General features: G+C 34.4%; 1 protein-coding gene across 2 annotated transcripts in view; it reads left to right on the top strand.

The window, feature by feature from the left end:
- Positions 1-1,003: 1,003 nt before the first annotated feature.
- LOC136036700 (uncharacterized) overlaps positions 1,004-16,429 on the top strand; it is a 47,728-nt gene continuing 32,302 nt past the window's right edge. For both annotated transcript variants that reach the window (XM_065719018.1, XM_065719017.1), the window contains exons 1-2: positions 1,004-1,071; positions 15,926-16,246. In XM_065719018.1, the coding sequence (XP_065575090.1) occupies positions 1,070-1,071; positions 15,926-16,246 (323 nt within the window). In that variant the 5' untranslated portion in view covers positions 1,004-1,069. The remainder of the gene's footprint in view (positions 1,072-15,925; positions 16,247-16,429) is intronic.

Genomic DNA, 16,429 nt, shown 5'->3' with positions numbered 1-16,429 from the left:
TGTTTATGCAACATTTAAAAATAAAATCAATACCGTTAAATAAGGCTTAGAGTTTGAATTTGCTGAGACTTCACGAAAATATATAATTGAATGTATAATTCAAAATTCTAAAAACTTTATAATTTTTTTCCAGTCATCTTGATTATCATGTTAATTTTGTTCAGTGTATTGAAAAATTAAACTGCATTCTTAGAAATGAATTTAGTCTTCAATAAAACACAAATAACGCAGTAAACCTTGGAAGGCCTATCGCTTGGGAAGGGTAGTAGCAAAACTCCTGTTTGTGGCCAAACCTCTGTTGGCTTAAGCATAGAATTTTGACTTGATTATTCATTTAATTTTTACCCTATTTCTGTCCTTATTGTTTGATTTCTATTTCTATTCCTCCATGTTTAATGTCTATTTTTATTTTTCAGTGGTGTATTTTCGCCAAAATGCTTAGGTGAGACATAGTTGGGGCCAATTTTCCCAAATTCAGTAGGAAGTGAAAATTGAAAAATGAGCCATATAGTACCATAAAGGCAATATTATAGCAAAGAGAACTAACCTGTTTGTATGTATGCTAAAATAATGCAGACTTATCCTAGTTTTCACCAGATTTTCTTGTAAAAGCTATATTTTAACTGCAGTGGTGGGAATGAAGCTTGGAGGAGGAATTGGAGTATGGAGGGGGCAGTTGCCTGCCTTCCGTATAGCAAATTACACCCCTGCTTCTTTTCAGTTTGGTTTAAGTAAATTTGGCTCTCGGTTTGAATTATCATAACTTTGTTTTTGCTCGTCTTAAGTTTTAACGTGACTCTTTATTTTTCTTAGAAAGGTTTCGTTTCGAGAAGTTTTTCTTTTTATAAAGTAACGGCGATAAATGTCAAACAAAGACCAAGGGCTAAAATAACTTAAAATAAAAAGTCCATCATATTATGCATCTTCCGTTTAATTGCTCATTGCTATTTGGTCAGAATAATTTTGTAGGCGGAGTCAAGTGATACAACTTTGTGTCTGTAAAGGGGTATATATAAAATCCCCAGCATGAATTGTCATTTAGAGGGAAAATTTCTGTCGGATAACCAAAATGTATGTATTCTTACCTTACTACAAAGAGAATGGGAAACTATATATGAGTTACCAACACTCTTTGCCTTACTATTTAACCAGTATTTTTGAATTAGAGTTTTTGAACGATACCTAATCAGTTGGATTTACTGATCAACGGCATAGGTGTTCAACAATTAAAAAACGATTTTAGTCGTTTTTGTACCTAAAATTGCCAAAAAAAAATTATTCCGCCTTTTAATTCAAGAAAGACTATAAATAAAATCCAAAAGCTTTTTGTACAGACAGTTAACAAATGCAAAATTTTTGGTCGCTTTTCGTTTTAATACAAATTTTATTCTGCTACATTTGAACTCAATATTTCTGAAAAATTCAACCTTTACAATAGGTTGAATTTTACAGTGATAATGGAATCTTTCTCTCTGTCGTTCGGAGGATTCTATAGAATTCTGAGACTGAGCCAAAGTTTTAATTGTAATTAAATTTTAATTGTAATTAATTGTAATTTAATTGTAATAAAATGTAATTTCTTCTTATATTAATTGTAAGCAATAAAAATTGTCTTTATATTTATCTTTGTGATTGCACTAAATTTTGGGGATTTTGGAAGATTTAGTAGATCAACATTTTACGATCTCGCTTTTTAATTTCCTTTATTAACATGTTTCCGGGGTTATGTAGGATTTGAATTGTTCGGGTCTTTTCTCAGTCCTAGACAGTTCGATTAAACCGACCAAAATATAGAATAATCTTCCATAATTTTTTGTACCACCAAAACTACAAAGGGGTTAAATTTAAATGTTACTCAATCGTACTATAGGTAGTGTGGAGTTTAACCCCATAAGAAATTATGCTTTAAGTTTTTATTTCTAAGTAGCCATTGGACCCCCTAGTTTGGAGAAAGACATTCCATAAGATAATGGGTTGTTTTCTGGGAGTTCAGGTGCTGCTTAATATTTCTTAGCTTTATTCTTTTCCACGTAAGCAGTTATATTGCATTTTCAATGTTGAATCTTAAACAAAGTTAAAATAAAACAAACCTGTGGAGTTCTTTTTGCAAAGCTTCACAGAAATATGTATAAAGAGAATTTACCAAAAAATTTGGTTCTGCTTCTGTCTACTTTTGGTTCTACCTCTGTCTACTACTTCTGTCAGAATCAACCTCAGAAAAATTAGGAATGAAAATCTTGAAACCCATAAAATACCTACTAGAATGACACAATTGAAGTGCAAACTAAACTCCTCTTCCTTAAATGCCTAAGCATGCAATATAAAAGCTAAAATCTAGGGAGGTATTTGATTAATTTAATTACTACTGCATATGAATGCTCTATTTCCCATAATCTGAGCTCTAGGTTATGTGTTCAATGATTTATTAATGTTCAGTTAAATATCTTCAGCTTGTTGCAGTAGAAGAACAGGACAAAAATAAACCATTCAAATTAACCCTTAAATCTCCACAACATTATTCATACTAAAACTATTAAAATTTTTTAGATATCAAATCCGGCATATTTAATTTTAAAGTTGAGTACACTCTTCCAAACTTCAAACATATTGGTTTAATAAAGTCCTGTTCAATTTAAGCAACAATTCAAATACAAAAACTTACCACAAACTCGAATAAACAATGTGAAAAATTCTTACTTATTCATTATTTAACGGCTCTAAAAAGTATTAATTTTGCCAAAATATTTTTTTTTGCTTAAATAGCCGAAAAAGGCCTTTTGTTGTGTCGCAATTTCTTTTATCAGTTTTCCGTTTACACTTTTTCTGAGGAAGCTTCTACCAAAAACTAAAAGCCCATTATCGCATGCGTAGGGTTTTGTCTGAGATATTTGTTTTCCCTTTGAATTTTCTGAAGTTGCTTAGAAATCATGGCGAAAGGCCAAAAAAGGCTGAAAAAATGTCCTTCGATATGTTGAAATTTCTTTTAGTCGTTTCCATTTGCATTTTTTCTGCGAAAATGTCTTTGCAAAATAGAAAAACCTGAATTACTATGAATAGATAAAATGTTTTTCTAAATATTAGATAAAGCTAAAATCCTCGAAATATTATTTTTCAAATGGAAATAGCTCTTGTTGTGCAAATGAGCAAAACAGCTTGAAATGTCAGGTTTAGCGAATTCACAATCTAACTTGTTCCAAATTAAACTTCCCAGTTCTAGAGGAAGTAATGCTGCACGATAGCATACTTGCTCCTCAAAATCACGTAATCGAAAAAACTGTGATAAAGAACTGTAAGTAAGGAGCGACTAAGTTATATAGTGACTGAAAGTACAAAAAAAAGAATTTTAGTAATGATAGGTACATTAAATGAATTAAAATTTTATCCTGACTCTAAGTTTAGAAAATCCGTTAAGTTTAATATTACCCATGAAAAGTTACGAGCCTAACAAAATATCATTGACTGTCAAAAGAGGAGGGACATGCCCCAAAAGAGTCAACCGATCATGATATAAATCATGTTATCAAATTTAGCGCATCAAAGAACACTACTGTAGAGGTTTTTTCCACAGCAATATTTCCGCGAGTGGGGCTTCCGAAAAACATACAGGGTTTAATCCACGAGATAGCAGAAATTCTAAAAACTGCACAGTATTTCAATCTATTATATTATGGTTAGCAGATACGAGATTCATAAAATCAGTCTTAAAATCACCCGTAACAAGATAATGAGTATTGAGACTAGTTAATTTATATAATATGACTTTCTAAACAAATTTTAAATTCTACTTGGCTAGCTGAAGTGATACAGTAAATTACTACGATTAGAAGTTCTGGTCGATTAAAATAAGTATTCAGCAACACAAGATTCAAATCTTATTTCAATGTTCATTTGAATACAAAACCAACCAACCAATAACACTAACAATAGCCATTTAACCAAACACTTGGAAAACAATAGGTTCTATGACTATTTTAGCTCTATGACTATCTACCTTGGTTCTACTGCCCTGGGAATGTCGCATAGACGGATAATAGATGAACCTATCTGTTTAAAAATCAACTGACATCATTTTTATTCTATCTTAATAAAGGGGGGATTAATGCCAGAATTGCCTCTCACTCAATTGAACTATCTGTCTTGGCTTTTTCTACAATTAGCCATGATTTCATGCCAACAACTATTCCATTTTAATTTTCCAATTGAGTAAAATTGCAACTTTTATTTAAAACACCAAGACCACCTTGTTTTGGTCTACTCCGTACAACAAGAAAAAACTACAACCTTCAATAAATATACTTTCCATTGAAAACTCATGTAAAAAAGTTTAGTACAGCCCTAAAATTTTCTCATCAGATACCGATGACAAAGACTTAATCCTATTAGAGTTTCAATCTTGAAGTATTATTTCAAGGATTTTTGTTTATATTAAATAAAAGAAAACAATTTTTTTAACTGAAAGTAAGGAGCAACATTAAACTTAAAACGAACAGAAATTATTCTGTATAAGAAAGGAGTTGCCCCCTCCTAAACACCCCACTCTTTATGCTAAAGTTTGAATCTTTGTCACAACTCTACTTCCTAAAACAATAAAAACTTCAGCGTAAATAGCGGTACGTTGAGGAGGGGACAGCTCCTTTCATATACAGAAAAATTTCTGTTTGTTTTAAGCTTTAATGTCGCCCTTACTGTCAGTTAAAAAAACTCGTTTTTTCTTATTTAATTTCTGAACGTTTTTGAATTAATGCAGATTTTGGACTTGGCTCACCGTACATGAATAATTAAAACGAAATTTGCATATTAATTTTACTTTTTTAAACTAATAATAGCCTTATAATAACATAGGTTTGATTTTTCTTTCAGTTGTTTAAGAATAACTTCTTAATCAAAAAGGCTATTTAATTAGAATAATAGCCTCTTCTAATAGTTAAAATAGAAACTTTAGCGTAAAAGCGAGATACTAAGGAAAGGCAACCCCCCTCATATACATAATCTTTTCTGTTCGTTTAAGTTTTAATATTGCTTCTTACTTTCAGTTGAGAAAAGTTATTTTTTATTTAATTGCTAATCATTTTTTAAATAATGTCGGCAAATCCAGCTCCCTCTCCATGGAAAATTTCCTTCCCCACTAGAGATTTCTCCATGGAAAGATTCTCCCGCGTAACTTAAATAAGCGATATTTGCAGAACTAATTTTGTAAGGCATAATAGCAAAACATGTCGAAAAGAGGTCGAATCTACTTTTATGAAAATGAGAGTCACAAGTAGAGCAATTCTCGAATGACTGAAATGAATGAAAGAAAAGATCTTTAAAAGACATTCGTAATAATTTATGTTCGTTTTAAGATTGAATGTTATTCCTTACTTTTAGTTGGAAAAAAACTTGTTTCTTTGTTAAATTAAATAAAAAAAACAAGTTTTTTTAACTGGAAGTAAGGAGCGACATTAAAACTTAAAACGGACTGGAATTTCTCTGTATATGTAAGGGGCTTTTCCTCCTCAACGCCCCGCTCTTTACTCTAAAGTTTGACTCTTTCTCTTACCTTTACTTTACTTTAAACAGTAAAAAAATCTTTAGCGTAAAGAGCGAGGCATTGAGGAAGAAAAGCTTTCTCATATAGGTAGTAATTTCTGTTTGTTTTAAGTTTTAATGTCGCTCCTTACTTTCAGTTAAAAAAGCTTGTTTTTTATTTAATTTCTGAACGTTTTTGAATTAATGCATGTTTATATTTTGGCTCTCCGCACATAAATAATTAAAAAGAAAGTTGCATATTGATTTTTTTGGCTAAATGGCTTTCTCATAGTTTTAATTGGAAGTTTTTGTGAAAAAAAGTGGAAGAGGAGGCCTAGTTGCCCTCCAATTTTTTTGATTACTTAAAAAGGCAACTAGAACTTTTAATTTTTTATGAATGTTTTCATTAGTAAAAAATATACGTAACTTATGAATTGACTTACGTAACGAACTTCTTTATTCGTACGTTTTTATTACGTATATGAGGGGGTTTACCCCTTCGTCAATACGCTCTTTGTACTAAAGCTTAAATTTTGTTCCATTTCCTTAAGAATGACCCCTGAATCACAAAGGCCGTAGAATAAATAGTTGAAATTACTAAAAATACTTTAGCTTAAAGAGCGAGGTATTACGAGGAGGTGAACCCCTCATATGTAAAATAATTTCTCTTCGTTTTAAGTTTTAATGCTGCTCCTTACTTTCAGTTTTAAAAACTTTTCATATTTATGTTTTCATTGTTTTTCTAAATAATGCTAGAAAATCATGCGCTCCCTTAATTGAAATTCTCTTGCCCAATGGCAAATTCCTCCATGGAAAGATCCTCCCATGTAACAATCCCCCTCAACTTGCCCCCCCATCAAACCGAAAAATCCCCCTGAAAACGTTTGTACACTTCCCAATAACCATTACAATGTGTACAAACTGGTCAAAGTTTGTGACTTGTAGCCCCTCCCGCGGGGACTGTCGTAAGTCGTCCCCAAAGACATAGCTATTAGATTTTTCGACTATGGTGAATAAAATGGCTATCTCAGAATTTTCATCCTGTGACATTTGGGAAAAAATAAGCATGGGAGGGGGCCTAGGTGCCCTCCTTTTTTTGGTCACTTAAAAAGGACACTAGACACGCATCTAAAGGTAACTCCACTGTAAGTTTTACATTTTTGTCAAAACTATTTAAATGTTTATGGAAAAGGTCTAAGGACTCTAAGCCATGTTACCAAATGCAAACAACATCATCCATGAATCTACCCCAGAAAGAAGGGGGAGCCTAAAACTGTGTATTGCGGAGGTTTCAATAGATTTCATGAAGAGATTTGCCAACAAAGGGGAGAGAGATGCCCCCATTGCCAAACCAAACACCTGTTTGTAAAATTCACCTCCAAAACCAAAATAAAGAGAATATTCATTTGCAAGGATAACCAACTTAATAATGACTTCAATCTCCAAACTAGCCATGGTGACATCTTGTATAAAAAAAGTTCTTTTTTAATTTAATCCTTAATATTTCTTCGCACTTTTTCACATTACAATCTGAATACATGGACACCACATCAAAACTACAGAGTATTGAATTCTCTACCAATGTAAAAATTTTCGACTTATTAGAAAAATCAGTGGAATTTCTTAAATATGATATTTGTGTTCCTAAGAGTGGACGCACTGCCACCGACAACCAGTAATTTTGCCACTGGTGATGAGAAAGTTGATACAATGAGATGGAGGGGGAATCCCGTCTTATGAATTTTGGGTAGACCATAGATGTGGGGTGTGGAACAACCTCTCGGATAAAAAACCAAAAGTCAATAAGGGAATGAAAATTTTACACAGTCACCAGGGGACAAGATTACCTACTAGACCAAAAAGAGTTGCTTCAATATGAGCTTACAAGAGGATTATTTCGCTTTTAGAATAGTTAAATAAGTTTCCAATTTCATAATTTTTCCTCAGTTGCTTTGATGTTCTCATTGAAGTAACTAATATCTTCTTTTCCCTACGTGGATCAGTAGCGACAATTGTATTTATTATTATTAATGGTGGTTTTATTTGTTTTTAGTTTAGTGTTTTTTCTTTTTATCTTATGCTGAGGACGCCTAGTTTGGAAACTGGCGAAGTATTCGCGGTATTTAAGTCTTTTCTCTCTACTGGCCGCAGTCTGGTTTGAGGTTTTTTTGTGAAGTTTTATCTCTCTTTGTTGTTTATTGCCATGTCTGGCCAGTTCGGCTTAAGAACTTTCATTAAAGAATCAGGAAAAAAAAGTTATACTTTACCACAATAAGCAAGTTATTGAGGATGGAACAAACCCTCTAATACTGTTTTATCTAAAAAACCCTCAAATAATTTGCTTTCGTTTTAAGTCTTAGTGTTATTCCTTGCTTTCAGTTAAAAAGAAAACTTATCCCTTTTTCATTAAATTTCAGATTGTTTTTCAAATACTGCCGAGAAATCAATTTTCTCCTCATTAACAACTCAAAGTAAAGTTCCTCTCACAGAAAATACACCCCACCCAACCATCTGTAAAATATCCACCCCGGGCAACGCCATTCTCGCAGAAAATCCTCGAAAAAAATTTCTCGCGGAAGAATCCATCTGAAAGAAAAACTAAATGAAAGAAATAAAAATGAAATGAAAGAAGTGATGGTGGCACCTCCTTTTTTAATCTGAGCATAAACTATTTAATGATTTAATTAGTGGTTTCTCAATACTCTAAATTTATACAGCCATTAAAAGCCTACCTTTTTAAATGAAAGCAGAAAATAAAGTGTTAATTTAAATGTACGGAAGTTATCAATTAGTCTTATCTAAAGGGTTCTATTGTGACTTCTCTTTTAAAGTATTAACGCTGTAAATTATATAAATTTTGTTACAATTTAACATTAAAATTAAAATTAATTTATTAATAGCTAGTAAGTTAATTAGTTTAATTGCTCATTTACTTACATTTTCTTCGGCCTGCACAATTATTGCTTTCAATGTAATTTAAAAAACATAAGTTTTACTCAACTGAAAGCAAGGAACAACATCAAAACTTAAAACGAGCCAAAATTATTAATTGTTTGAGGGCGGTTGTCCCATATTCAGTGTCACACTCCTTACACTAAATCTTGTTTTGTACTTTTGAAAAGACTTATTACTCTAATTAAACAGTACTTGTTTCCCAAAGTCGTTACTAAATAATTTGGACAAAAAGTCAAACTTTAGCGAAACCAGAGAGGTACTAAAGAGGGTAAATCCCTCCTTGCGTGCGTAATAATTTCTAAATGTTTTAGTTTTGACGTTACTCATTACTTTCAGCAAAAAAAAATTATTTAGTGTCTAATCATTTTTAAATAAAGGTGAGAGATCCGGATCCGACTCCATAAATAATTTTTTCCTCCCACAGAAAATCCCTTGATGGAATTTTTTACATAAAATATCCCCCCACCACAAAAATCTCCCCCAGAAGATTCTGTTCTAGCTGATAATTCTCCCATGTAATTTTCATGAAGACGATGTGATTTAATCTCGTAAACATGATGCTTTTATCAAAATTACTTAGCTTTTTAACAAAGCTAATACAATTGATGTCTCTAAACTTTGTTTGTTTGGAAGTTTGTTTTTAGAAAATGATGGGTGTGAGGGGGTAGGGGGTTGGTTTCTCTCAAATCAATTTTGCTCTTGAAAATGGCACTGTAACTTCCAATTTATAGTCAAATGAGATTTACATAAGTTTAATAAGAACGACCATTCCATGAGAACCTTTTCTGCCCCTAGGGTATAGCGTAAAGCCCTTGGCCCAGTGTGCTGGAGGGTTATTTCAACCTTAGAGCCATTGTTATATGTTCTTTAGACTATTTTAAACAAAATTGCCAGCTAAATTTTAATTAGGCACATTTGATGAAAAGAGGGGTAGTTGGGGCGAGGGCTGGTTAATTGATTCTCAAAGGGAACTAGAACTTCCAATTTTAACCTAATTAGCCGCCCCTAAAGTTTATACATCCAACCTTTCCGTAAGAACTTTAAATACCACAGTGGTATAACCTACAGCCCTCGCCCTTAGGCTCTGGTGGTTTATATCAACCTTAAAAGCCTTCTTATATGGTTTTAGGACTATTTTGAATAAAAGGCCTCTGTATTTATCTGTACCGGTTGAACTTCATTGAAGTAAGGATGTTAGGGCTGTTTTAAAAAGTTTTTACAAAAACATTATTATCGAAACACTTTGACTCTTAAAAACGCACTATAATTTATAGTTTCAAATCTAATGAGCCCCGTTTGAAGTTTATACGACAGACCATTCAAAAAGAAAATAATTTTCCCTTAAGGTATGACTTACAACTCCATCCCCAGGGTGCTGGGGGGTTGTGCCAACACTAGAGGCATTACTATGCCTCTTTGGACTATTTTCCTTTTAATCACTCTCTAATATTTTAATCAGATGCGTTTGGCAAAAAGAAAGATTGTCAAGGGGGGGGGGGGCTAAATGTCCTCCATCACTTCCGACGCTTTAGAAGGAACTAGAACTTTCAATTTTCAACCAAACAAGCCTCTTCTAATGTTAAACAACCATCCCTTCCATAAAACCTTATGTTCCCCGGGGAATAATTTACAGCCCTTGCTCTGGGCTCTGTTGGTTTGTATCAACCTCAAAAGCCTTTTTATATGATCTTTGGACTATTTTGAACAGAATTACGGTCTCATATTTTTACTGACTCAAAATAAATTACTGACGTGTTGAGGGAGGAATAGCTGCCCTCAGATAAATTCCACTTTTAAAAAGGGTACTAGGAATTCAGATTACCTATCTAATGAGTCTCCCGCGAAAGGCGCGAAAGGAATATGACCACCATTTCTAAATGAACCTTATATGCCCCCTGGAAATAACTTACAACCCTTGCCCCTAGAGCTCCGCCCCTAGGGGGCGGAGTGGTCTTCCTGAAAGACACAATTTCCGGACCCTCCAACTGCAATAAACAAATTTGCTATCTCCAAATTTTGATTGGACGTCTTTGGGGAAATGATCGGTGTTGGAAGGGGGTGATGGTTATTCTCAAATCACTTTTGAATCTTAAAAAAGGTGCCATAACTACCAATTTCAAACCAGATGAACCCCATCTGAAATTTTCAGATGGGGGTTCTGAAATCTTCTCTAAAATTTATGCAACCTTATTTTCCACAAAAACCTTGAATGCCCCCGAGGCATAATTTGCAACCCTTTTCCCCAGGCTCTGGGGTGTTCAAAAAGCATTTCTTTATGATATTTAGACTATTTTGGATAAAATGACGATCTCAAAATTTCTATTAGATGCATTTTGGGACAATACGAGGTGTGTGTGAGGGAGGAGCTGCCCTCCAATAACTTTTACTTTTTAAAAGGTCACTAGAGCTTCTGATTGCCAATGCACTGAGCACTCCTCTGAAGTTTATATGGCTATACTATCTATAAAACTTTATATGACCCCAGGACATTACTTACAATTCTTGCCCTGAGACCTGGGTGGAATCATAATTCCCGGAACTTTCAACTACTTAGAAAAAAATTCTCATCTCAAAATTTTGATTACAAGTATTTTAGGAAATGATGGACTTGTTAGGGGGCTTTTGCCCTCCGATGACCTTCGACTGATGACGAAGGCACTATTCCTCTCAATTTGTATTTGAATGAGCCCTTTTTGAAGTTTTTACCTCAACGTAGAAACTTCGGAGAAAAAATACTTCATAGGAAATTTCGTTGAAAAATCAAAGGGCTTTCTCTCTCTGATTAATTTCGACTATCAAAAGAGGCAGTAGCCTTCTCAATTTTTAATCCAATGAGCTCTTTTTGAAGTTTCTACGACAACACTTTCTATAAAAAAAAACCTTATATACCACAGGGCATAATTTATAACCTATGCCTGGAGGACTGTGAGGGGGGGATGTTACTCTCAAAAATATAATATCTAGAGCTTTCAACTACGTTGAGCAAAACAGGTACCGCAAAATTTTGATTTGAAGTGTTTTTGGAAATAATGGATTTTTTGGGGGGGGGGGCATTTTCCCTCTGATTACTTTCATCTATCAAAAAGGGCATTATCCCTCTCGATTTCCAGTTGAATGAGCCCTTTTTGAAGTATTTACACCTACGCTTTCTATAAGAACCTTATATACCCTCAGCGCATGACTTATAACCTTTGCACTGAGGGCTGAGGGGTTTTTACCCTCAATGACATAATTTACAGACCTTTCAACTACGTTGAACAAAATGGCTATTTCAAAGTTTTTTGAATGTGTCTGAGAAAGGGTAGGTGATGTAGAAGGTTTAGTTGCCCTCCAATCACATTTGGCTATTATAAAGGGCACTAGTCGTTTTAGTTTCCAATCGAATGAGTCTTTCTTGAAGCTTCTGAGACAACTCCTTTGATACGAAGTGCCCTTGTCTAAGACCAAAAAAAAAAAATTATACATTGTACCAACATCGTTATTTACTAAAAAAAAAAAAAAACTTTTTTTCTTATTATCAGCCCGTGCCCTGAGACCTGTGTGCATGAAATTTTTCCCTTAAAGATATAATTTCCAGACTCTTCGACTACAGTGAACAAATTTGCCTTCTCCAAATTTTAATTCGACGCCTTTTGGGAAATGATAAGTGTGGTGGGGGAGGGGCTGGATGCTCTTAAATTACTTTTGACTCTTAAAAGGGGAACTATAAATTCCATTTTTAAATCAAATTAGCCCCATCTTAAGTTTATACGAGCACACATTCCATAAAAACCTTATATGTCCCCAGGGCATGACTTACAACTTTATCCCAAGGGCACTGGGGGGTGTATCAGCCCTAGAAGCATCGTTATATGTTCTTTGGACTCTTTTGATCAAAATTGTTATCTCAGAATTTTAGTCAGACTCATTTGATGAATAGGGTTAGATGGGGGTGTGCTTGATGCCCTCGCTGCACTTTTGACTCTTAAAAGAGAACCAGTACTTTGAATTTTTAACCAAATGAGCCAATTCTAAAGTTTATACAACCATCCATTCCATAAAAACCTTAAATGTTCTTTGGGTATAACTTACAACCCTTATCCCCGGGTTTTGTGGTTTTGTTTCAACCCCAAAAGCCTTCTTATATGGTATTTGGACTATTTTGAATAAAATAAACATCTTAAAATTTCTATTAGATGCATTTCGAAACAATAAGACGTTTGTATTCTTTTTTTATTAGGGGGGGGGGGTTACTAACTGCCATGAGATCACTTTGAATCTAAAATGGCCACTAGAGCTTCTGTTTTCAAATCCAATGATCCCCATCGAAAGTTTACATGACCGTGCTTTCTATAAAAACCTTATATACCCCCAGTGCATAACTCATTAACCTTGCCCTGAGGGCTCGGGAGGATTTGTCATCCTCAAAGACATAAAATCCGAAAATTTTAATTACGTTGAACTGAATCTTTATCTAAAAATTTTGATTGGAAGTGTCTTATGAAATCATGGTCTTGGGGGTGGGCATTTGTCCTCCGATTATTTTTGACTGAAAATACAGGTACTAGTCCTTTCAATTTCCGATCGAATGAGCCCTTTTTCAAGCTTCTACGACAACGCTTTCTATAATAGCCTTATATGCCACAAGGGTATAGCTCGCAACCCTTGTCCTGAGGGATTTGAGGGGTTTTCATCTTCAAAGACATAATTTCCCTTGCTCTGAGAGCTCGAACAACAAAGGCACAGTCCTCTCAATCTCCAATCGAATAAGCTTTTTTTGAAATTTCTACTTCACCACTTTTACAAGTACCTTATGTTTCCCAAGGGTATAGCTTGCAACCCTTGTCCTGGGGGCTTTGAGGGATTGTCATCTTCAAAGACATAATTTTCCCTTGCCCTGAGGGCTTAGGGGGATCTGTCATCCTCAAAAACATATTTTCCGAAACTTTCAACTACGTTGAATAAAATGTCTATATCAAAATTTTGATTGTAAGTGTCATAGGAAATGATGGGCATGGGGGGCAGACATATGCCCTCCGATCACTTCCGACTGAAAGTAAAGGCACTAATCTTTTCAATCTCCAATATAATATGCCCTTTTTGAAGATTCTACGACAACGCTTTTTATAAAAACCTTATATACCCCAAGGGCATAACTTGCAACCCTCTTAATAATGGTTTGGGGGGGGGGTGTCATTTCCAAAGACATAATTTCCATGTTTTTCAACTACGTTGGACATAATAGCTATATCAAAATTTTAACCGGAAGTGTTGGAGAAGCGATTGGCGCGGGGATATGGATCAGTCACCCTCCGAATACTTTTGGCCATCAAAAGGGTCACTAACACTTTCAATTGCCAATTGAATGAACCCTTTTTGAAGTTTCTATGACGCCACTTTAAATAAAAACCTTATATGGCCCCAGGACCTAAATTGCAATTTTCGGCCGAAGGGCTCTTGGGGTTTGTCATCCTGATAGACATAATTTACAGACCTTTCAACTACGATGAACATAATAGCCATCTCAAATTTTGATTGGATTCGTTTGAGGAAAGGCTGGGGGCGAGAAGGGGGATAGTTGCCATACAATCACTATTGACTATTTAAAAGGACACTAGCCGTTTCAATTTCCTATCAAATTTGCCCTTTTTGATGTTTTTACGACAGCAATTTCCGTAAAAACCTCATGTGCCCTCGAGGCAAAGCGTAAAACCTTTGCCCCGGGGGCTGGTGGAGAGGATTTATCATCCCTAAAGACATAATTTCTGGACCTTTCAACTACGTTGAACGATATGGCTATCTCAAAATTCTAATTAGATGTTTTTGGGGAGAGGATGGGCTTGGTAAGGGTGTTAGTTGCCTTCCAATCATTTTCAACTATTAAAAAGGGCACTAACCGATTCAATTTCAATCGAATGAGCCCTTATTGAAGTTTCTAGTACAACTTCGCGACACAAAGTACCGTGGTCTAAGAGTACCCTGGTCTAAGACCAAAAAAAAAATAATACATCGTGCCAACATCGTTCCTTACTTAGGCAGCGCTATTACGGTGCCTATGAAAGGGAGAACCATGCTCTAGAAGTCACTAAATCCTAACGAGAATCACATTATCAGATTTAGTCCATTCAAAAACGCTAGTTTAGAAGTTGCAGGCTCACAACTGCAAATATGTAGAATTTTGTATTTTTGCCTAAATAAAATCACGAATATGTGTTCATTTGTTTTTGCTCCCTTTTTTCCCAGGGTTGATCAAACCAAGCCAATAGTCATAGAATATTGTAAAAGGGTTAATTTAAACGGAAATTCAAAATTTAAAATACTTTTTAAGTGATCAAAAGGATTGGAGGGTACCTAACCCTCCCTCTTCCGACAACTATTTTTCCTCGAAGTCGTCCAATCAGATATTTGATGTCTAAGTTGTTCCATGTGGTGTTTATCACAGGCAAGGAAATTTCCTAGGCTGAACTTTCCAGAGGAAATTCTACGCTGAGGCAATTTGACAGAAATCCTACACATAATTCTTCTTGACTGTTTTATGTTTTTTTACTAACTCAATATTGCATCTGGGGCTGATCCGGGAATTGTTCGGGAGAAATTTTCAGCTGTTTTGGATTCCCGGGAAAAAATTTCTCTGAAGTGACTTCTAGTGTGATCGGAAACTGATTAGAACTTAAAGTCTTTTCAAATGAAAGCATATTAAATAGACTTCTTTATACTGGATCTTCTGACAGAAATTCCACAGAAGGTGGCGAGGGGGGGGTTTACTGAGCATGGAATTGTCCAGAAGAAATTTTTAATATAGGTTAAGCCTGGCTTACCGGGATTATTTGAAAAACAATCAGAAATTATAATTTAAAAAATAGTTTTTCTACTGAAAGTACGGAACAACATTGAAACTAATAACAAACATAAATTATTCAATATATGATAGTATTACTCCCTCGTCAACACATTGTTTTTGCGCTAATGTTTCACTCATTTGTTCTAATTTTTTGAGAACGACTACTAAAACAGAATGTTCGTTTAACTAGAATAGGAAGTTTTTGTTCTTTTTTTTAACTGCTTAAACATGCAGTTAAAAATTGTAATGATCAAAATATTGACCGAAGGAAAAATTCTTTCTTATATGGAAGAAGTTTTGTTCGTTTTGAGCTTTAATGATGCTCCTTACCTTCAGTTTAAAAAAAAACTTGTTTATATATTTTTTTTTCTAACAAAAGCTCTTCTAAGAAAAGATCAATGTCAAATCAAAATAGTCTGCAGCTTTTATTCCTCTTAAAATAAATTAATAGAATTTTTAAAGACCCCACATGAGCTTTTTCAATGATTTACGATTGTTCACAATATTTTACAATTGAATTTTAGATGTTCTGCCATTTGAGATTTCAATTGCCGCTGATTTAGCATCTCTGATTCTTCTCTTATTTTTCGAGACCTTGCTTCACAGTCTAATTAAGAAAATATTAATTTTAGTTTTTTTCAGGTTACGTTCAGCCTACGTTTTTGTTTTGCTTTTACTTCTTGTCTTATCGGAAGGGCATTTCCCAGCAAGGGAGCAGCGACTCTTTTTTCCTAATCCAATAAGAAGACTCACAAATATCGTCCTCACCTCCTTCACTTTGACCACAACAGAAACGGTAAATCCAACCTGTTTCCAGCTTCTGAATGAGCGAATTCCAGTTTGTCAGAGAAAGAAAAGGCAAATATTTTGGGACAGTCAATCATTAGGAAGAAATTTTGGATATAGGGTAAACTTTGGAGAGCTTCACACCCTACCCTATCCATTTGCGCTTCAATATAGCAGGTTTGACTAAATTTTATTATGTCTTAAGGATCTATTGAGGAGGTTAATGCTCTCCCTTAAAAGTTGCTACGACCCTAAAAAAATCTGATGAATTTAAAAAAAGGAGGGAGAAGATCCCAAGAAATAAAAAAATCAAAGTGGGAGTTGCAACATAAGATTCAGTTTCAGAAAACTCTATAGGAG

The sequence above is a fragment of the Artemia franciscana genome, chromosome 15 (genome assembly GCF_032884065.1).
Source record: "Artemia franciscana chromosome 15, ASM3288406v1, whole genome shotgun sequence".
Classification (NCBI taxonomy): domain Eukaryota; kingdom Metazoa; phylum Arthropoda; class Branchiopoda; order Anostraca; family Artemiidae; genus Artemia; species Artemia franciscana.
The sequence above is the reverse complement of the archived record's forward strand: the minus strand, read 5'-3'. Positions and strand labels throughout refer to the sequence as shown.